Below are 23,252 nucleotides of genomic sequence, written 5' to 3' on the forward strand. Positions count from 1 at the left end.
TGTGTCGGTGTAGATGTGTGTGTGTGTGTGTCGGTGTAGATGTGTGTGTGTGTGTGTCGGTGTAGATGTGTGTGTGTGTGTCGGTGTAGATGTGTGTGTGTGTGTCGGTGTAGATGTGTGTGTGTGTGTCGGTGTAGATGTGTGTGTGTGTGTGTGTCGGTGTAGATGTGTGTGTGTGTGTGTGTCGGTGTAGATGTGTGTGTGTGTGTGTCGGTGTAGATGTGTGTGTGTGTGTGTCGGTGTAGATGTGTGTGTGTGTGTGTCGGTGTAGATGTGTGTGTGTGTGTGTCGGTGTAGATGTGTGTGTGTGTCGGTGTAGATGTGTGTGTGTGTGTCGGTGTGTGTGTGTGTGTCGATGTGTGTGTGTGTCGATGTGTGTGTCGATGTGTGTGTGCGTGTCGATGTAGGTGTGTGTGTGTGTGCGTGTCGATGTAGGTGTGTGTGTGTGTGTCGATGTAGGTGTGTGTGTGTGTGTGCGTGTCGATGTAGGTGTGTGTGTGTGTGCGTGTCGATGTAGGTGTGTGTGTGTGTGCGTGTCGATGTAGGTGTGTGTGTGTGTGTGTGCGTGTCGATGTAGGTGTGTGTGTGTTTGCGTGTCGATGTAGGTGTGTGTGTGTTTGCGTGTCGATGTAGGTGTGTGTGTGTATGCGTGTCGATGTAGGTGTGTGTGTGTGTGCGTGTCGATGTAGGTGTGTGTGTGTGTGCGTGTCGGTGTAGGTGTGTGTGTGTGTGCGTGTCGATGTAGGTGTGTGTGTGTGTGCGTGTCGATGTAGGTGTGTGTGTGTGTGCGTGTCGATGTAGGTGTGTGTGTGTGTGCGTGTCGATGTAGGTGTGTGTGTGTGTGCGTGTCGATGTAGGTGTGTGTGTGTGTGTGCGTGTCGATGTAGGTGTGTGTGTGTGCGCGTGTCGATGTAGGTGTGTGTGTGTGCGCGTGTCGATGTAGGTGTGTGTGTGTGCGTGTCGATGTAGGTGTGTGTGTGTGCGTGTCGATGTAGGTGTGTGTGTGTGCGTGTCGATGTAGGTGTGTGTGTGTGTGCGTGTCGATGTAGGTGTGTGTGTGTGTGTGCGTGTCGATGTAGGTGTGTGTGTGTGTGTGTGCGTGTCGATGTAGGTGTGTGTGTGTGTGCGTGTCGATGTAGGTGTGTGTGTGTGTGCGCGTGTCGATGTAGGTGTGTGTGTGCGCGTGTCGATGTAGGTGTGTGTGTGTGCGCGTGTCGATGTAGGTGTGTGTGTGTGCGCGTGTCGATGTAGGTGTGTGTGTGCGCGTGTCGATGTAGGTGTGTGTGTGTGTGCGCGTGTCGATGTAGGTGTGTGTGTGTGTGCGCGTGTCGATGTAGGTGTGTGTGTGTGCGCGTGTCGATGTAGGTGTGTGTGTGTGCGCGTGTCGATGTAGGTGTGTGTGTGTGCGCGTGTCGATGTAGGTGTGTGTGTGTGCGTCGATGTAGGTGTGTGTGTGTGCGTCGATGTAGGTGTGTGTGTGTGTGCGTCGATGTAGGTGTGTGTGTGTGTGCGTCGATGTAGGTGTGTGTGTGTGTGCGTGTCGATGTAGGTGTGTGTGTGTGTGTGTGCGTGTCGATGTAGGTGTGTGTGTGTGTGTGTGCGTGTCGATGTAGGTGTGTGTGTGTGTGCGTGTCGATGTAGGTGTGTGTGTGTGTGTGCGTGTCGATGTAGGTGTGTGTGTGTGTGCGTGTCGATGTAGGTGTGTGTGTGTGTGCGTGTCGATGTAGGTGTGTGTGTGTGTGTGCGTGTCGATGTAGGTGTGTGTGCGTGTGCGTGTCGATGTAGGTGTGTGTGCGTGTGCGTGTCGATGTAGGTGTGTGTGCGTGTGCGTGTCGATGTAGGTGTGTGTGCGTGTGCGTGTCGATGTAGGTGTGTGTGCGTGTGCGTGTCGATGTAGGTGTGTGTGCGTGTGCGTGTCGATGTAGGTGTGTGTGCGTGTGCGTGTCGATGTAGGTGTGTGTGCGTGTGCGTGTCGATGTAGGTGTGTGCGCGTGTGCGTGTCGATGTAGGTGTGTGCGCGTGTGCGTGTCGATGTAGGTGTGTGCGCGTGTGCGTGTCGATGTAGGTGTGTGCGCGTGTGCGTGTCGATGTAGGTGTGTGCGCGTGTGCGTGTCGATGTAGGTGTGTGCGCGTGTGCGTGTCGATGTAGGTGTGTGCGCGTGTGCGTGTCGATGTAGGTGTGTGCGCGTGTGCGTGTCGATGTAGGTGCGTGCGCGTGTCGATGTAGGTGCGTGCGCGTGTCGATGTAGGTGCGTGCGCGTGTCGATGTAGGTGTGTGTGCGTGCGCGTGTCGATGTAGGTGTGTGTGCGTGCGCGTGTCGATGTAGGTGTGTGTGCGTGCGCGTGTCGATGTAGGTGTGTGTGCGTGCGCGTGTCGATGTAGGTGTGTGTGCGTGTGCGTGTCGATGTAGGTGTGTGTGCGTGTGCGTGTCGATGTAGGTGTGTGTGCGTGTGCGTGTCGATGTAGGTGTGTGTGCGTGTGCGTGTCGATGTAGGTGTGTGTGCGTGTGCGTGTCGATGTAGGTGTGTGTGCGTGTGCGTGTCGATGTAGGTGCGTGTCGATGTAGGTGCGTGTCGATGTAGGTGCGTGTCGATGTAGGTGCGTGTGCGTGTCGATGTAGGTGCGTGTGCGTGTCGATGTAGGTGCGGGTGCGTGTCGATGTAGGTGCGGGTGCGTGTCGATGTAGGTGCGGGTGCGTGTCGATGTAGGTGCGGGTGCGTGTCGATGTAGGTGCGGGTGCGTGTCGATGTAGGTGCGTGTGCGTGTCGATGTAGGTGTGTGTGCGTGTGCGTGTCGATGTAGGTGCGTGTGCGTGTCGATGTAGGTGTGTGTGCGTGTGCGTGTCGATGTAGGTGTGTGTGCGTGTGCGTGTCGATGTAGGTGTGTGTCGATGTAGGTGCGGGTGCGTGTCGATGTAGGTGTGTGTGCGTGTGCGTGTCGATGTAGGTGCGTGTGCGTGTCGATGTAGGTGTGTGTGTGTGTGCGTGTGCGTGTCGATGTAGGTGTGCGTGTGCGTCGATGTAGGTGTGCGTGTGCGTCGATGTAGGTGTGCGTGTCGATGTAGGTGTGCGTGTGCGTGTCAATGTAGGTGTGCGTTGATGTCGATGTAGGTGTGGGTGCGTGTGCGTGTCGATGTAGGTGTGGGTGCGTGTCGATGTAGGTGTGGGTGCGTGTGCGTGTCGATGTAGGTGCGGGTGTGTGTCGATGTAGGTGCGTGTGCGTGTCGATGTAGGTGTGTGCGTGTCGATGTAGGTGTGTGCGCGTGCGTGTCGATGTAGGTGTGTGCGTGTGCGTGTCGATGTAGGTGTGTGCGTGTGCGTGTCGATGTAGGTGTGTGCGTGTGCGTGTCGATGTAGGTGTGTGCGTGTGTGTGTCGATGTAGGTGTGTGCGTGTGCGTGTCGATGTAGGTGTGTGCGTGTGCGTGTCGATGTAGGTGTGTGCGTGTGCGTGTCGATGTAGGTGTGTGCGTGTCGATGTAGGTGTGTGTGTGCGTCGATGTAGGTGTGCGTCGATGTCGATGTAGGTGTGTGTGTGTGTGCGTCGATGTCGGTGTGTGTGTGTGTGTGTGCGTCGATGTCGGTGTGTGTGTGCGTCGATGTAGGTGTGTGTGTGCATATATATATTTCCAGAAGACATGTAGGCATATCATTTCTATACGTCTTAGTTCTGATGAAGGGTCATACGGACTCGAAACATCAACTGTATCCCTCTCTGCAGATGCTGTCAGACCTGCTGAGTTTTTCCAGGTATTTTGATTTTTGTTCTAGACTTCCAGCGTCCGCAGTATTTTGCTTTTATGTTACCTATTGGGCTTTGGCTGATGCTTTACAAATCAAATTTGTGGGTATAGCTGTCTTCCTCTAGCTATACATTGCTGAAGCTGCATTTTATGGCTGGTAAGTGTCCCATTTCATTGCGGAAATTGCCTAAAGTGAAGCCAGTGTTAAACAGATGAATGTTTAAATTGCTTCCCTTGTTATTTGGGTCATGCAATCTCGTGGAGATCAGGAGAAAAGGGGTTGCTGGTGGGTGGGCTGATGATCAGATCAGGAGAGAAGCAGCTCTGCCTGCACTGCATTTCATCCCATGTTGTTTGAGTGGCTGATGAGACTTGTGCAAAGACAAGAGGGAATCGAGAAATTTTACACCCACTTTTAAAACAAAAGCAACCAGGAATCCTGGATATGTCCCCCATGAGGAAGGAGAAATTCCTGGGTGAGAGCGCTCATGCTTTGGGAAACATTGTGTACTTTGTGTTTAAAAGATCTAAATTTTTATGTTTTACTGCACTAACCTACCTCATTTAACAGCCAGAAGTACTGTTTAACTCATCTATTTCTTTGTTTATTTCCTGGTTTAAATAATTTGTGTATGCAGCTCCCAACAAGTCATTGATGCGTCACCTTGTGTATGTTCAATAGGGTCGTCCTCATCTATGAACACCACGCTGCCTTCAACTAGTGCCTGGTCCCTTGTTGGTGCCTCCAGCTACAGTAGTTCCCTCAGCAGTACAGCACAAAGCACTCCAGGTAGGAATCAAAGCCTGCCACTAACTATGACAGAAATCCATCTCCAGTCATGCCAGCATGCAGGCTTATTTACAATTCCTTTCATCTGCAGCCTGCGGGTTTGCAGATGTTTCTATAACTGAAGCATTTCTTTTTTAATGGGAGGATTTAGATAAATTTACCTTTAATTTTCTCTTCATCTGATTTTCCTCATTGGCCTGGCTTCTGGCCTGTGTGTGGGTGTACACACTGTCACTAGTGTTACCTAGTAACCATCCGCCAGGAGGTGGTAAGGATCCATCCAGGCATGATGCTTCCTTCTTTACTGCTGGAACTTGGCAACTTGGCAGAATCATCAATCTCCCTCTTCTTGCTCAATGAATTTGGGGGCTTATCAAAGCCAGACTGCAACCTACACCTCATTGTGCAAGTTATTTGGGTGCACACATCAGGAAATAGGTAGTGAAATCTAAATTTAAAAGCTGAGGAATTAGCAGTAAAACTAGTAATGCTGCACGTAGTAACAACATGGGTATATGGTTAGGTGTGTGGGTGGCAACTGTTTGGTGATTGAATGCTGACCTTCTATTTGTGCTTCCAATTTGCAGCCAGAATCGGTGACCCCAAATCCACTTGGTCTCCTGGTCCGGTTACCAATGCTTCCCTGGCTCATGAGCTGTGGAAAGTCCCCCTACCACCCAAAAACACTACCGCTCCGTCCCGCCCACCACCAGGGCTGACCAATCAGAAGCCTTCGTCCTCGTGGGGAAATAGCTCGCTGCGTGTGGGTGGAGGATGGGGGACTTCCGAGTCCAGATACAACCCTGGTAAGAGACAAGTGGAATATGGCCTTTTCCTGTAGTAAGTGAGATAAAGGATTGGCAGCAGTTCAGAATAAACCAACCGATTGAAAGCTTTGTTACTGTGGAGACTTTATAGTATCTGCAAAGTAAGTTCCAGAAGTGTTTGTTTTAAAACCAATTGTACATTGTTTTTTTCTTAATCTATTTCCATCCCACACCCCAAACCCCTTCTCTATTCCTCACTCACTCACTTTTATTTCCTGCTCCTCCTGGAAGCTCTGAATTATGCTGGATACGATCCCACATGTTCCAGCAGCTATTGGATGCCATGTGTGAACCCAACCATTTGTATTTGTGCTGCATCTCTTAACATTGTAAAACATAGAAACAGAAAATTTACAGCACGGAAGGAGCCCTTTCACCCCATTTTCCAGCAAAAACAAAAAAATGCTGGAAAAGCTCAGCAGGTCTGACAGTATCTGTGGAGAGAAAGACAGGCTTAATGTTTCGAGTTCTTATGACTCTCCTTCAGAGCTGTCATTCAGACTCCAAACGTTAACTCTGTCTTTCTCTCCACAGATACTGTCAGACCTGCTGAGTTTTTCCAGCATTTTTTGTTTATGTTTCAGATTTCCAGCATCCGCAGTATTTTGCCCATTTTCCAGCTCTTAGTCTTCCAGCCTTGCATGTTACAGCACTTGAAGTGCATACTCCCATGTATTTTTTTTAATGTGACAAGGCTTCTGCTTCTACGACCCTTTGAGTTCCAGACACCCACCAACCTCTGGGTTAAAAAAAATTCTTCTTAACTGCCCTCATCCTTCTGCCAATTACCATCAACCTGCGCCCCTTGCTTATTGAACTCTGCTCAGGGAAATGGCTCCTTCCTATCCACTCAATCTTAGCTCTCTAATTTAGAGCTCAATTCAATCTCCCCTCAGCCGCTTCTGTTCCAAAGAAATTAACCCTAGCCAATCCAATCTTTCCTCAGAATTAAACTCTTCATTCCTGGTGACACCCTTGTAAATCTCTACCTTCTCGAGTTTGGCCACATCCTTCCTGTAATACAGTTTCTGGAACTGTAAGCAGTTCTCTACCTGTGGCCTAACTAATGTTTCATACAACAGCAAGATAATATGGATGCTGGAAAGCTGAAGTAAAAACAGAAAATGCTGGAAATATTCAGTAGATCTGACAGCATCTGTAGAGAAATAGTTAACATTTCAGGTTGCTGAACTTCCATCAGAACTCAGTTAACTCTTTCGCTGCAGAGATGCTACCATACTTGCTGAGTATTTCCAACACTTTCTATCTTAATTTGTGTTTTACACAGTTCTAGCAAAACCTCCAATGTTAAGGAAGGGAGAATATGAAAGGCAAGCCAGGACTGCATTGGAATAGTCAAGTCTTTAGGTAGCACAGGCATGGTTGAGTGTTTCAGGAGATGAACTTAGAGCTGGAGTTGGATGATGTTACAGAGGTGGAAATAGGCAACCTTAGTGATGTTGTTAGAAGCTCATCTCGAGGTTAACTACGACGTCAAGGTTGCAAGTAGTTCAGCCTCAGACAATTGTCAGGTCTGTGCCAGCAGGCTATTCGAGCATGGGAAGTATCACAGTTGAACCAAAGCCTCTTGATCTGCTGACCAGGTAGGCATTTTTATCATGCTTGAAGGTTCAGTAGGGTAGGGGCATTCTGACTTGGTTTTCTTCCTTTCCCTTTATAGCAGTTGAAACTAGCCTCCTCCACCAACCCATTGGAGATGAGTATGGACAGTATGGGGTCTATGTCCTTCCTGTCCTGAGTTGCTGAGCAGTACTGCAAATGGCGCATTTATTCAGCTGAGCCACTGAGGAAGCTGCAAGGCTTGTTTCAATGTGCATGCAGAATAATGCTCAAGTGAAGCCATTTTATATTTGGTGCTGATATTTTTCATCTGCAGTTAAAATTCCTTTATATTCTTGCCCTGTGTCCGCTCTAATCTCTCAACAGATGGGTGTTTTGTAATCATTGAAAAATAACTATTTTAATTTTCCTTTTCTCTGCAGTTAAGATCTTAAATGGTTATTGCATTGAGTTGGGGCAAGGATTACAGACAATTTCACCGGTGTTGGGAACTCATTATTGTTCCAGCCATCAATCAGACTGCTATCTAGTGCATAGGGTCAGGTTCCCAGGGACTGCTCTGCAGGGCTAATTGGCTGCACTGAAGAGTGGGAGCCTTCTGATTTAAGGCGGTGGTATGAGTGACTGGGCAAGTGATCAGTGGGTGATGTACATTTGTTAGTTACATCCTTTTTGATTTACTGCAGGTCCAAGCTGGGGCGACATCAGCTCAGGTAGAATAACCAACTGGCTTGTTCTCAAGAACCTCACGCCTCAGGTAAGCGAATCCATCTTATTCAAGCTGTGATTCAGTAATCCTTATGCACAGCAGCACACCTCTCCTGTGCCCCTTCCACTGTAATTATTTGAGTATTGACTGAAAAGCTAAGCAGAGACTCACGATCCCTGATTTTTTCACTATTAAGAAAGGGAATGTGACAGCTGACCTGACTCTCACTGTAACTGGGAAGGACCAAAGTTGTTTAGGTGTTGTAAACTTCGTCATTTTAATTTATAGGCAAATGAACCTGTGCAACCTTCATTCACTTTCCACCTCCTCCACAGTAATTGTGTTGTGCTGGGGAACATTGGGAGCCCTCTGCTACCTTCTTCAAATGCACTCACCATGTGTGATTGCAGATGCAGAGAGTTAACAGCCCAATCTTACCTTCTCACTGGGACATTTTCCAGCTCGTTGGATAGCCAGAACCCTGGTTGATTAGATTGCTTCTCCTCTTCAGCTCATGCTGTCACAGTTAACAGAGATTGAATAGAAGCCATGTGGCTTGGTATCACATTGTGTAGCGCACTCAATTGCCTACAAGCCCTATCAATGCCCTCAATGTGATGCAGACCTAGCGCAATTTTAAATTTCTCCACCCTTGATGATCCAGGTTCACTGTGTAATTGCCCAACAACTCCTTGTGTTTTAGACATTGGGAGCTTCTCCTTGGCACTGTTTCTTGGCTTTGTATATCAGCTGGTTAGTGTATATTCCAGGTAGGGAACCTCTTACTCTAACTTGAAGTCTTCAATTCCCTCACCTTCGCATTGGCGGTTGTACCTTCAACTGCTTAGAATTCCCTCCCAATAATCCTCTCTCCATTGAGCTGCTGCTGAAGACCTACCTCCTTGACCGTTTTTTTGGACACCTGTCCTAATATCGCCTTTTATTGCTCAGTGCCAAATTTTGTCAATCATTCCTGTGAAGCACCTTGGGATGTTTTACTATGTTAAAGCTGTTAAAAGAATGCTACAGGCCTGTATTAATCTCATTGACTGGGTTCTTGCTTTGTCTTTAACCTTCAGATTGATGGCTCTACTTTGCGTACACTGTGCATGCAGCACGGCCCACTAATAACATTCCACCTTAACCTGCCCCATGGAAACGCTTTGGTCTGTTACAGCTCGAAAGAAGAGGCAGCCAAGGCACAGAAATCGCTACACATGTAAGTTGGACCCGAATAATGACTTTTAGGTGAAATCTCGTTGCTTTTCTTGGTGGAGGAAGGGGTGGGGAAAGTGGGTGGATCATCTCTTGATATGAGAAGTTCAGACCTTGATACAACCAAATCGTGGGTTTGTGACAATGAAGTGGGAGCAAGTCCTGAGACTTTTTACATTTAAAATATGGGGGCCCACATCTTGTCACAGGGACCCTGCTTCATGCACCACAAGTGTGCTTGTCAACAGTGCAACCTAATGTTTTGCACCCTTATTTGTCTTCTGAGTCAGAGAATTATTTTTATTTTAACTGTTTAGATGAGTATGTGAGGGAGAAGGATGTGCTGTTAGAGCTGGAGGAGGCTCACATGGAGCTTAAAGAAGGCAGAGACCAATTGGATCTGTATATTCTATGAAATGCAATTGCGCGTTACCGTCTTCCTTTTCAGCTAACAGAGGTAAATGAACCTGTGCAACCTTGGAAAAGGTAGTCTGGAAGTTGAGATTGTAGCATGTTTTCATGACAATTTCTTAGAACAATACGATGTGGAACCAACTAGGAATAAAGCTATTTTAGGTCCAATATTGTGTAATGAGGCAGGGTTAATTAGTAATCTCATAGTAAAAGATCCTCTGGGGAAAAATAAATAATTGAACTCACTAAGTTTGAGAGCAACATCAGAAACAAGAATCTTAAACAAGGCCAATTACATAGGTATGAGGGGAGAGCTGGCTAAAGTTAATCTGGTATTTAGACTAAAAGTTTCAGCAGTATATATCCAGTGGGAAGATTTAAAAGAAATTATTTAAAACGTTCAATTAAAATATGTTCCATTAAAAAGAACTCGTCAAGAAAGATGCATCTGTGGTTTGCTATCTGAGATAAGGATAGTATCAGATTAAAAGAAGAGGCTTCTAGTGTCACAAAGTATAGCAGTAATCCTAAGGAATAGGAGACTTTTTCAAAACCAGTAAAGGACAACCAGAAAGTTGATGAAAAAGGAAAATAATAAAATAATCAGGAATATAAAAATATATTGTAAGTGTTTTTACAAGTATATGTAGCTAAAGTAAATATTGGCCACTTAGAGAGACAGGAAGCGTGATCATGGGGGGTTAAAAAATGGCAGAGATTGTTGAACAAATGTTTTGCATTTCTTCACAGTAGACACAAATTACATACCAGAAAAAGGGGGTAACCAATAGCTAATAGGAGTGAGAAATTGAATTAATATAACCGAGAAAAAGTATTTGGAGAGACTTAAGTGACTAAAAGCCAACAAATCCCCAGGACTTGATGGCCCCCTAGGTTCTAAAAGAGGTAACTATAGCAATAACAGATGTACTTATGGTTTTCCAAAATCTGGATTCTCGAATGGTCCATTAGCAAATTGAGCTCTGGTATTCAAGGAGGAAGAGAGGAAACATGGAACTACAGGATAGTTAGCCTGTCTCAGAATAATGCTAGAATTTATTTTCAAGGGAGTCTTAACAATGCACTTAGAAAATCACATTGTGGTCAGATAGAGTCAGCATAGTTTTATGAAAGGGAAATCATGTTTGATAAGTTTATTAGAATTTTTTGAGGATACAACTAGGAGGGTAAATAAAGGGAATTGATAGATGTATACTTGGATTTCCATTAAGGTGTCACACCAGATTAATATGCAAGATAGGGGCTCGTGGAGTTGGGAGCAATGTATTAGCATGGACGAAGGGTTGGTTAACAGACAGGAAACAGAGTCGAGATAAATGGGGCATTCTCAAGTTGGCAGGTTACAACTAGTATTGTGCCTGCAGGATCAGTGCTGGATCTCAGCTATTTACAATCTATATTAATGACTTGGATGAAGAGACTGAGAGTAATGTATCCAAGTTTACTGATGTTACAAAGCTCGATTGCATTGTAAGCAGTGAGGAGGACATAGGCTGCAAAGAGATATAGGCAAATGGTCACTTGGTGGTACAGAACTTGAAGATTACTGAAAAAAGAGACATTGCTAAAGCTTTCTCCTTCAGCCAGAATTGGAAATGTTCAGAAGTTGATTAATTGCAAGAAACTGCTTGCTGGATACAGTGAACCGGATTTGTTGAAAAAGAGATAAATGGAGATATTGAAGTCTGAGTTGAACAAGGAACATTTAGAGATGTGTAGATTGTTAGAACTTGGGATGGTCATGAAGGGCGACGTTAGACATTATTGGAAAAGGAGAAATTGATTGAAATAGAGACACTTGTACAGTCGGTGAAAGAGCAGATGATTCATTCAGCGAATTTCAAGGCAATGGCAGCTTGAACAAATATTGGGATTCAGGTACATCTGCAGATAGCGATAATGTTTCACATTGCTGAATAGCAAAAATTGACAGGTTCATAGACACAAAGAGCCAGGTTTGCTGAAATTGAAGGATATGGAGCAATTGAAGTTGTGATGAATGCGGAGATCCTGCAAATTTGCTGAATCGAACACATTGCTGGAAACTGACAATTTGATAGTTACAGAGAAGCAGAATTACTGACAAATGGTGAACTTGAGGAGTTGTAGGTTCAGGTGGATGAGGAATAGCTGGAATGAGGAGATTGCTAGGAACATTGATGTAGGTAGGCAGTAGAAATTAATAGAGATAGGAGGTTGATGGAAATTGAGAAACTTGTACATTCAGAGAAGGAGCAGAAGCGACAAGCAGCAAATTTAATGAAAATGCAGCATTTTGCAAACATGGGGAATGAGAAATATCTGCAGATTGAGAAAATGCCACAATTTGAGCATTTGCTGGAGATTTATTTTTTGCTAAATACAGGAAGCCAGTTTTGCAGATCTGAAGGATATGGAGAAAGTGAAGGTGTGGTCAATGCAGAGAAGCTTGAAATGTGCACAATTTCATTAATTGCAAGAAACTGAGTACTTGCTGGATACACAGATTAATGCAGATGGACAGTTGAAATTAGTGGAGATAGAGAAACTAATGAAAATTGAGAAATTTCTAAAATGGGACGAGGGGCAGGTGATACAAGCAGAGAATTTCGTGGAAATGGGAGATTTCCAAATATGGGAAATGAGAAATATCAGCAGATGGAGTTAGTGCTCGGATTTGATCAATTGCTGCAAACTGATATTTTGCTAGAAACAAGTTTGGTTAAATTTAAGGATATACAGAAATTTCATGCGCGGTGAATGCAGAGAAGCTGGAAATGTTCAGAATTTGATTAATTGCAAGAAACTCAGTTCTAGCTGAATACAACGAACCAGATTTGTTGAAAAAGAAAGAAATTGAGAAATTGAAAACTAAGTTGAACAATGAACATTTAAAAATGTATAGATACTTAGAAATAGACATATTAATTCAGGTCGACTGTAGAAATGATAGGAGATGGTGAAATTGATTGAAATGCAGAACTTGTACAGTCAGTGAACGAGCAGATGATATTAACAGCGAATATCTGGAAAATGGAAGATTTTGCAAGCATTGAGAAGGAGAAATATCTGCAGATAGAGAAAATGTAAGAAGTTGATAAATTGTTTGAAATTGACATTTCGCTAAGTACAGAGAGCCAGTTTTTCATAGTTTGCAAGATGGAGAAATTGAAGTTGCGGTGAATGCAGAGCAGGTGGAAATGTTCAGAATTTCATTAATTGCAAGAAACTGAGTTCTTGCTGCATACAGTGAACCAGATTTGTTGAAAAACAGAGAAGTGGAGAAATTGAAGGCTGATTTGAACAATGAACATTTAGAAATGTGTAGATTGTTAGAAATAGACATATTAATTCAGGCCGACAGTAGAAATTATTGGAGATGGAGAAATTGATGGAAATGGAGAAACTTATGCAATCAGCACCCTTTTCTCCTGTTGTATAAATTGTTGTGACCCTTTGAAGTTTGGCATTCTTATGTTTGCCCTGATGAGTGCAAGACATGAAGCTTTGGCAACATTATCTTCCTGTTCAGCAAGGTGGGCAACAAGGTGGCTGATAGAACATAATGAGGGTTATTCATTTTGGTAGTGAGAATAGAAAAGCAGAATATTTTTTAAAAGCATAAAACTTTTAAATGTTCAGAAATAATTGGGTGTACTCATACAAGGAACAGAAAGTTAACATGCAGGTACAGTAAGCAATTTGGAAGGCAGTTGGCACACTGGTCTTTATTGTAAGGGAATTGGAGTATAAGAATGAGTTATTGGAAAATTGAATAGGGCTTCATTGAGACCACACCTGGGGTATTGTATGCAGTTTTGCTCTCCATTTTTAAGGAAAGGTATACATGCATTGGAGGCAGTACAGTGAAGATTAACCAAATTTGCTCAAGGTTCCTATGATAGGTTTGTCCTGTGATGAGAGGCTGAGTAAATTGGGCCTATACAGTCTGAAGTTTAGAACAATAAGAGGTGGTCTCATTGAAACATACAAGATTCTGAAGGGACTTCACAGAGAAGATGGAGGTTATTCCCTCTGGCTGGGGAATCTAGGACATGAGGGCACACTTTCAGGATCAGGAGTTGATCATTTAGGACTGAGATGAAGAGAAATTAATTACTCAAAAGGGTTGTGAGTCTTTGGAATTCTGTACCCAAGAGGGTTATGAATGCTCCATTGTTGTATGTATTTAAGACTGAGATGGACAGATTTTTCATCTAACAGGGAATTGAGGGATATGAGGCGAAGGTGGAAAAGTGGAGTTGAGGCAGAAAATTAACCAAGTCTTTTTTTTGAATGATAGAGCAGGCTCAAGGGGCTGTATGGTCATCTCCTATTTCTTTATGTTCCTCACCTAGTGCAATTTCTGAGTAATGTACATCATAAGTTAAACAGGAAGGACCCATTAAAGGCAGGAGTTTGGTGGGACTGATAGATAGTGAGGTTTAACCAACCTTTAGTCTGCTGAGAAGGATGCTGGGTTGAAGTACATTTGATGAAGCAGGAATTCTGAAAGTTACAACAGTCAAGACCACCTCTGGCCACTTCCTCATTTCCCTTGGCATTAAAATTACATTATAATAATTCTCCAGTACAAAAGTGACTACACCTCAAAAAGTACTTCCTCGGCTGTAAAATGCTTTGAAATGTCCAATGGACATGAAAAGCATGATAAAAATGCGAATTTTTTTTAACATCCCCCTATTTACCCCCAAACGCCAATCCTCTCCTCTAGCAATACCCATCACAGCATCTCTACTGTCTTTGACCTGTTGAACTTCAACTGAACTTTGGCTTAATTCAACCAAATGAGTCACAGCTCCTGACTCGTCAATCCCCCTCCACACACTCCTATGTCATCTCCATAAGTTATTTCTTCTCCAGACCACCCAATTTCTCAGTGATTAGTTACCCTGATGGCAATTGCCCTGACGGTGTTAATAGCTCCATCTCTGCTGTACGTTTCATATTCAAAATAAGCAGCCTTAGCTCCTCTAAATCCAACCCTGAACCTGTCTGTCCTCTCCACCTACTGCACTACCCCTAACCTCCCTGTCCCTCCTTGGCCTTTGAATGGGTTGCTTTCAAAGTCTGTGCATGTCTCTGATGACTACCCCTATTTGAATCCTTTTCAGCCTGGCTTCTCTTCACACTTAGGTAACACCACAAATCCTCTGTCATGCATGATCCATCTGCATTGTGATATGGTTAACTGAGATATCCTCCTCCCTCTCCACTGACTGACTGAGTGAGATGATCAAACATGGTTCTAGTCCTATCTATCAAGAGACAGCCTGTGCATCTTCAACAATTAATTTTCTTCCCACCCTTATACACAAACCTCTGGAGCCTTGCAAGGATATATTCTTGAACGTCCACTGATGCTCTGCTCTTCTGTTGGCCAGCTCTGTGCTCAAGCACTGTTTGTTATGAATTAATAAAAATCTTTCTTCAAATCAACATCAAGGAGACAAAACCCGTTAACCACTTCTCTCTCCTCCTTTAAGATCAATTACATCCACTTTTGCAAACCAGCTATTAGTCACTCCCCATCTCTGCTAAATGGCTTGAGTCCATTCATTTTATTTATTTTATCAGGTCCTCTTGTTTAAAACAAATATTTGTTTCTCTGCATTCAGGGTGCTGTATGAATACAGGCTGTTAACTGTAATTAACCACTTTCTCTTTTTTGCTTACAGGTGTGTTTTAGGGAACACTACCATTCTTGCTGAGTTTGCCAGTGAAGACGAGATTAATCGCTTCTTTGCACAAGGCCAGTCGCTGACCCCCTCTCTGGGCTGGCAATCTCTGGGATCCAGCCAGAACCGTATCACATCCATTGACAGTTCCCACCCATTCTCAAACCGCAATGATCTCAATCACTGGAATGGTGCTGGGCTGTCGGGAACAGGTGGAGACCTCCATGGCACTTCACTCTGGGGTACCCCCAATTATTCCACTAGCCTGTGGGGAACCCCGAGCAACAATGACACGCGGGGAATCGGCAGCCCCTCCCCCATCAACGCTTTCCTCCCTGTTGACCACCTTGGAGGTGGAGAGTCCATCTGAATTTTACTCATGACTCAAACTGTGACCTCTACACGAAAAGCAGCACTAATCGGACTTTTCACCTACAGCGTGAGAGAGATGGGGAAAAGGGGTCACCTGTGGAAATGTTCCGTTCTGCACCTTTATTTCCACTTTCTTTTAGCCCAGAACATATCAGTTTTAATACTTGAATCATGCAGGCCAATAGTAAAAAAAAAATGTGAAAAAGTATATATTTATACTTCCAGATAGTGCTATCCATTTAAAAAGAAAAAAAACTGCTTCAAATGAGCTAGTTTGTGCACTCATCATGTTTGTTCCTTAAATTCCAAAACTTTATTTGAGTTGGCTGATGGGAGTGTGAGCTGTTAATCTGCACTGAGTACTGTCTCCCTGTCCAATTGGCAATAGGGCGGGGTGGGGGGGGAGAGGGTAGTTCAAGTGTAAATGTTTACTCAAGGATGTTCTTTTAGCAAGGAAAAAAATGGACAAAAAGTGTGCTCTTTAATATGCCTTGACATGTACTTACCTTAACGTGGTATTGTAGAGCAAGGTCAAGTTATCGTACTGACTTTGCAATTTCAAAAAGTATTGCACCAACCTGTTTCTTTTCAAAACGTTTTAGTAAGATGATAAAAGAAAAACCTAAAGAATTTAATCTCTACAGTGTGACACTGTGGGCAGCAGCTGTGACTTGCAACCCCACCCTGCAAGCCAGGAGGGTACAGCACTTTCAATAGAGCTTTCATTTTTTTTTGGAGGTGCCCTGGTCGTGCCCTCTTGTTTACAGACTTTCGAGGGGAAATGTTTACTCTTCCATCATTCATAAAAAAATGAAAAAAAATTTTAAAATTTTTTTAAAAAATTAAAAAAAAAATATTTGCGGATGAAGATGTTCTATCTCTGGGAATATTTGAACAGTGTTTTGACCATGTTCTTTTTTTTTCTATTCCTCTATATCCTGAAACGAGAGAGAGCATGGTTCTCAGGAAATAGTTCCCCCCTCCCCGCCTCTGACACATTAGAAACTCCTGGTAGATATGTGTAGGAAACCCCCAACTTGTAGCACTGAATTAAACTGCTCTGTAAAAGTTACCTTTTTTTTTTGCCAAGTTAAACTGCTTAAAGCTGGAGTTTCCAGTCATTGCTTTGAAATTGCTGTCTTTTTATAGTGAGTGAAGGTGGATTTTGCTGACATGTTGTAGTATATATACTTTATTTTTTCCCTCCTTTATATTCCCATTATCGAGTGGCTAAACGTATTTTGCTATTGTGACTGTGTCCAATTGACTGTTGTACTTAAAAAGAAAAACTGGCTGAGATCTGTAACTATGCATACTGTAACCAGCTCTGGTGGTTTACAGAATCATACTGTTCATCCGTAAGAGGCCGTTTTAATGTAAGAGTTTGCGTATAAGAGTTTTACAGAAAACGAGTTACTTTACACTTCTTGTTTTGTTTTGCCACTAAATGTATTCATTCGTGCTTGTACAGAGAGCAGACAAACCAGGACACGATTTTAACACTGCAGACAATGCCACCATTTCATTGCCTTTGTTATAACTGTCTGTTGGAAGATGCAAACAAGTCAGTGGCTTTTTAACTGTTTACAAATAGAATGTGATTGTAAAATGTATAATTTGGTTGTGTTGAATTATGAAGTTACTTCAAATATTAATAAATCATGACGTTTTTTGGCTGCTCAGCATTTATACCCCTTCACTTTGCCATTTATTTTCTGTAGTTTTATCTCTGGACAGTAGTTGTCTCTTTCCTCTTGCAGTGTCTCAATCCAAACTTCAAAGTTGCACCCATTCTTTAAGTGTCCATGCCTCCTTCCCGCTGGAGCCTGTGCCATGTTCTGTGTGTACGAAAAAATGAAGTGGCTCGCTGTTCAGCACAGGCTCAAGGTCAGAGTGCAGTCAGCAGATGGTGTGTTGTTTTAATCTTCTGCTTGTAGCCTGGTTCCACAGGAAGCTTGCACTCTCAGGAGCGACGTTAAACTCTAAAGCCAAGTGGATGGCTGATTGTTTTTGCACAGTGCATCCAGTACAATAACATGGAAAAAGATACTGTGCTGGTGGGTGTACTGCTCCCAACGTAAGCAGAGGAAAACATGCCTGACCTTCAGGAAAAGAATGATGACTTTTCTGCATGTTTTCAAGCTGTCCAATTTCTTTCCATGCTCACAAGTTCCATCCCTTCGCAGTATGAACGAGGCCTCCTAGCTTTAAACTGCAAGAAAGAAATGATTTTTTAAATACAAATAAACAAATTAGGAGTAGGCCGCTCAGCCCCATGAGCCTGCTCCATCATTCAATAAGATCATGGCTGATCTGATTGTAACCTGAACCCCACGTTCCTGCCTACCCCCGATAACCCCTCGTCCCCTTGTTAATCAAGACTCTATCTGGCTCTGTGAGCAGAGTTCCAAAGACTCAACCCTCAGAAAAAATTTCTCATCTCTGTCTTAAATGAGCGTCCCCTTATTTTTAAACAATAACGCCTAGTTCTAGCTTCTCCCGCAAGAGGAAACATCCTCTCCACATCCACCCTGTCAAGACCCCTCAGGATCTTAAAGGTTTCAGTTAAGTCACCTCTTACTCTTCTAAATTGCAGCGGATACAAGCCTAACCTGTCATTAGTCTAGTAAACCTTCTCTGAACTACTAATGCATTTACATCTTTCTTTAAATAAAGAGACCAGTACTGTACATAATACTCTAGATGTGGTCTCTGCAATACCCTGTACAACTGAAGCATAACCTCCCTACTTTTGTAATCAATTCCCCTCACAATAAATTATAACGTTCTATTAGCTTTCCTAATTAACTGTTGGACCTGCATACTAACCTTTTGTGATTCATACACTAGGATACTCGGAATCCCTCTAAATCTCAGAGCTCTGCAATCTCTCACCATTTAGATAATCTTTTTAAGCTTCCTGCCAAAATGAACAATTTCACATTTGCCCACATTATACTCCATTTGTCAACCTATCTATGTCACTTTGCTGTCTCCTTATATCCTCTTTACAATTTACTTTCCTACCTATCTTTGTGTCATCAGCAAATTTAGCCATCATTCCTTTGGTTGGTCCCTTCGTCCAAGTCATTTATATAAATTGTAAACAGTTGTGGCACACCACTCATCACATCCTACCGACCAGAAAAAGATCCATTTATGCCAACTCTGCTTCCTGTTATCTGTGCCAATATATTACCCCCTACACCATGAGCTTTTATTTTCTGCAATAACCTTTGATGTGGCACTTTATCAAATGCCTTCTGGAATTCTAAGTGCAGTACATCCACCTGTTCCCCTTTATCCACAGCATGTGACTCCCTCAAAGAGCTCCAATAAATTGGTTAAACATGATTTCGCTTTCACAAAACCATTTTGACTCTGCCTGATTTCCCTGCTAATAGCTTCTAACATTTTTCCCCTATGACAGAAGTTAGGCTAACTACAGAATGAGAATTAGCACTTCGTCTGAACCTTTGTTTTGCAATTATCTCTGTGGCACATCACACTGCCCCTGGGCTGAACAAACAGGAAACTTCACTACAAGTGTTGGTATTGTGTAATGCGACAGGATTAATTAATGACCTCAGGGTGAAGGCACCCCTAGATAGCAGTGACCACAAAATGATTGAATTTTACATCCAATCTGAAAGGGAGCAGAGCGGGTCTAAAACTAGCATTTTAAACTTACATAAGGGCAACTATGCGGGCATGAAAGCTGAGCTAGCTGAAGTTAACTGGGATATTAGGCTAGATAGATTAATAGAGAAGCAGTGGCAGATGGTTAAGGGGATTTTCAGGATACTCAAGTATATTCCTCCAATAAAGGAAAATTCTAAAGGGAGAACCCACCATCCATGGTTAACCAAAGTTAAGGAAAGCATCATACTTAAGGAAAAAGTATATAACTGTACAAAGATGTGTGGCAGGTCAGGTGATTGGTTAGAATGTAAAGAACAGCAAAGAATGACTAAAAGGTTAATTAGGAGTAAGAAATTTAGAGTATGAGAGGAAGCTAGCTGGAAATGTAATAACATGGAGCAAGAGTTTCAACAGGAATTTAAACAGGAAAAGAGTAGGTAAAGTGAGTGTTGGTCCTCAAGTAAGAATGGAGAAATAATAAGAAAATGGCAGATGAAAATGAAATATTTTGCTTCAGTCTTCACTATAGAGGATATAAAAACATTCCAGTAACCAGGAGGTGGAGGAGACAGAAGAATTTGGTGAAATTACAATCACTAGGGAAGCAGTACTGAGCAACCTGATGAAGCTGCAGGCTGACAAGTCTCCGGTTCCAGATGGACTGCATCCCAGGGTCTTGAGATGTGGCAAATGAGATAGTAGATGTTGGTGTTAATTTTATAAAATTCCCTAGATTCTGGAAAAGTTCCATCAGACTGGAAAGCAGCAAATATAAAACCTCTATTCAAGAAGGGAGGGAGGCAGAAAACAGGAAACCATAGGCCAGTTAGCTTGACGGTCTGTGGGGAAGGTACTAGAGTCGATCATTAAAGAGGTTATAGCTGGGTACTTAAAAAAATACAAGGTAATTGGGAAGAGTCAACATGGTTTTGTGAAAGGGAAATCATGTTAAACCAGTTTATTATAGTTCTTGGAAGTAGTAACATATTCTGTGGATAAACAGAAGCCTGTAGTTGGAAAATAAAAGCTCATGGTGTAGGTGAGGAGTAACATTAGCCTGGATAGAGGATTGGCTGGCTGGCAGAAAATGAGCATGTATGCATAAGTGGGTCTTTGATCGGCAAGATGTGACACCCTGTGGAGTCCCACAGGAGTCTGTGCTGGGGCCTCAATCTTTTACAATTTACTTCAATGACTTAGATGAGGGGACCATGTGGACTGCAGCAGTTCAAGAAGGCATCTCAGTACCACCTTCTCAAGGGCAACTAGGGATGGACAATGAATGCTGGCCCAGCCAGCAAAGCCCACATCCCATAAATTAATTTTAAAAAGGCTAAATTTGCAAGATGACACAAAGATTGTTGGGAAAGTATGTTGTGAAGAGGAATGAGGTTGCAGACAGATGTAGATAGGTTGTGTGAGTGGGCAAGAATCTGGCAGATGGAGTATAATGTGGGAACATGTGAAGTTGTTCACTTTTGCAACAAGAATAAAAAATGTAGAATATTACTTAAACAGAGAACAACTGCAGAATTCCAAGGTGCAGAGGGATCTAGATGTTCTCGTGCATGAGTCGCAAAAAGTTAATATGCAGGTACAGCATGTAATCAAGAAGGCTAATGGAATGTTTTATTATAACAGGAGTTGAACATAAAAGTAAGGATATTATGTTTTAGTTATACTGGGAATTGGTGAGACCACATCTCAAATACTGTGCACAATTTTGGTCTCCTTATTTCAGGAAGGATGTAAATGCATTTGGAGGTGGTTCAGAGGAGGTTTACTAGATTGATACCAGGATTGAGCAGAGACAGACTGGGCTCGTTTCCACTGAAGTTTAGAGACTTGATTGACGTGTATAAGATCCTGAATGGTCTTGGCAAGGTGGACGTGGAAAGGATGTTTCTTCTTGTGGGTGAGTCCAGAACTAAAGGGCACTGTTTTAAAATTAAGGTTGCCCTTTTAGGGCAGAGATGAGAATTTTTTTTTTCTCAGAGTTGTGCAACTTTAGAACTCTCTGCCATAGAAGGGCCATGGAAGCGGAGCAACTAAATATTTTTAAGGCAGAGGTAGATAGATTCTTGTTAAGCAAGGGAATCAAAAGGTTATGGGAATATAGAACTCAAAATACAAGCAGATCAGCCATGATTGTATTGAATGGTGGAGCAGTTTCAAGGGACTGAATGGCCTACTTCGTACGTTGTATGTACAATGAGGGACAGGATCAGGCCATTCTGCTGGACTGCTTTGGTGATTTGGATTTGTGTAGGGTATTTGCATTTGAACATCAGAGTGCTGACATGGAGAATGGGCACTCTTAGCCCTACTTCCACGTGCTTCCTGGTCTGAGCGGGAACCATAGCACCTTCCTGCAGGAAGGAAAGAAGATCCCAAAGCATTTGTCTATGGATATTTGCTAGTGCTTCCTGCTGGTGATCTGGAACCAGGTTAATAATGTGAGGTCTAATACCAAAAAAATTAGAAAAAAAGATTGATTGAAGTGAATACTTACAGGTCTGTCCCTGCTCAGCTGGTACAGGATTGGAAAGGGTGACCACTGGAGAGGTTCAATGGGCCAGCTGTAAACAGACAAGTCACTGGCTTTTCCAGAGTCCCCAGCGTGCTCATTGATGCTGTTGATACTGACGTCCAGGTTGTTTTGTAAACTAAAGCAAAAAAGTTAACTTCAAAAAAATGACTCATTTGGGCACAGCCAGCATTCAGAGTACTATGAGTGGAAAATCATTGCACTACTGAGCGTCCCTAAGTTAGCAGCTGACCATTGGAAATCTCAGCTTCTGAATGACCATCAGCAACTCTCCTCTGCTTACATCTGTATGTGCACTTTCCAACAGATTAGTAATTAGGTATGGAAACTCTGGGTGATTTTCCTCTGCCTTCCCCAAAACTCCTTTCCTGCTCAACGTTCCAATCACCTCCACCTCCCCTTATTTCCCCTGCCACTCAGCTTGGGATCAGCAGACTCAACACAGCCCAAGGGGGAGCTGGTGCTATAGTAATAGTCATTGGAGGAGCAATCCAGGGGCCCAGGCTAATACTCTGGTTTCAAATCCCACCACGGCAGCTACTGGCATTTCAATTAATGAATTCAGAATTAAAAGCTAGTCTCAGTAATGGTGACCATGAAACTATTGTTGATTGTTGTAAAAGCCTACCTACTTCACTAATGTCCTTTCGAGAAGGAAATTTGCCATCCGTATCTGTCGTATGGATACCCAGTTTTGCAACTCAAAACTGGGTATCCATACGACACTATGGGCTGTCAGAAGCAGCAGAACTGTATTCAACCAGAATCTGTAACCTCATGGCCCAGAATGTGCCCCAGTCCATCAAGCTGGGATTTCAACCTTGGTTCGATGAAGAGAACCAGAAGCAGCACCAGGCATACCTAAAAATGAGGTGTCTATCTAATAAAGTGACACAGGACTACTTGCATGCCAATCAGCGGAAGCAACATGCAATAGATCAGATCTAAGCTCTACAATCCTGCCACATCCAGTCATGAATGGTAGTGGACAATTAAACAAAATGGAAGAGGAGGAGGCTCAGTGATGGGGGAGCCCAGCACATGATTGCAAAAGACAAGATTGAAGTATTTGCAACCATCTTCAGCCAGAAGTGCTGACAGGATGATCAATTTCAGCCTCCTCCTGACGTCCCCAGCATCACACATGCACAAGGCAGGAGCGTGGTGAAATCTTCTCCATTTGCCTGGATGAGCGCAGCTCCAACAACATTGAAGAAGGTAGACACCAACCAGGACAAAGCAGCCCGCTTGATTTGCACCCCATCCACAATCTTAAACACTCATTCCACCACCGAAGCACAGTGGCAGGAGTGTGTACCATCTGCAAAATGCACTGCAGCAAATCATCAAAGCTCTTTTGAATGCACCAAACTCGTGACCTTTATTTCCTAGAAAGACAAGGGTAACAGATGCATGGGAACGCTACCACCTACAGGTTCCCCTCCAAGCTACACAGCATCCTGATTTGGAACAATATCGCTGTTCCTTCAAAATGTACACTGTGGGTGTACCTATACCATATGGACTGCAGTGGTTCAAGAAGGCAGCTCACCACTGCCTTCTCAAGGGCAATTAGAGATGGGTAAACAATGCTGACCTAGCCAGCAATGCCCACATCCTGTGAAGAATACAAAAATATTGAGGCTCAATTGAGTCTGGCCTTGACTCAGTCACGGGATGGGCCCCTCATTCACTGACTTGTGTTGGTTTTAAG

General features: G+C 43.5%; 2 protein-coding genes across 9 annotated transcripts in view; one reads left to right on the plus strand and one right to left on the minus strand.

Annotated features, from left to right (window-relative positions):
• LOC121288670 (trinucleotide repeat-containing gene 6A protein-like) overlaps positions 1–16,704 on the plus strand; it is a 184,802-nt gene extending 168,098 nt beyond the window's left edge. For 5 of the 7 annotated variants that reach the window (XM_041207375.1, XM_041207379.1, XM_041207377.1 and 2 more), the window contains 5 exons: positions 4,424–4,531; positions 5,119–5,337; positions 7,626–7,696; positions 8,728–8,867; positions 14,977–16,704. In XM_041207375.1, the coding sequence (XP_041063309.1) occupies positions 4,424–4,531; positions 5,119–5,337; positions 7,626–7,696; positions 8,728–8,867; positions 14,977–15,346 (908 nt within the window). In that variant the 3' untranslated portion in view covers positions 15,347–16,704. Of the gene's footprint in view, positions 1–4,423; positions 4,532–5,118; positions 5,338–7,625; positions 7,697–8,727; positions 8,868–14,976 lie in introns of those variants that run through there. The other 2 variants (XR_005945407.1, XR_005945408.1) reach the window with 2 other exon arrangements.
• The window catches only part of si:ch211-14k19.8 (mucin-17), a 28,378-nt gene continuing 21,829 nt past the window's right edge, over positions 16,704–23,252 (minus strand). For both annotated transcript variants that reach the window (XM_041207385.1, XM_041207384.1), the window contains 2 exons: positions 21,503–21,656; positions 16,704–17,560 (listed from right to left, as the gene is read on the minus strand). In XM_041207385.1, the coding sequence (XP_041063319.1) occupies positions 17,486–17,560; positions 21,503–21,656 (229 nt within the window). In that variant the 3' untranslated portion in view covers positions 16,704–17,485. The remainder of the gene's footprint in view (positions 17,561–21,502; positions 21,657–23,252) is intronic.

This window comes from Carcharodon carcharias, chromosome 15 (genome assembly GCF_017639515.1).
Source record: "Carcharodon carcharias isolate sCarCar2 chromosome 15, sCarCar2.pri, whole genome shotgun sequence".
Taxonomy (NCBI): Eukaryota; Metazoa; Chordata; class Chondrichthyes; order Lamniformes; family Lamnidae; genus Carcharodon; species Carcharodon carcharias.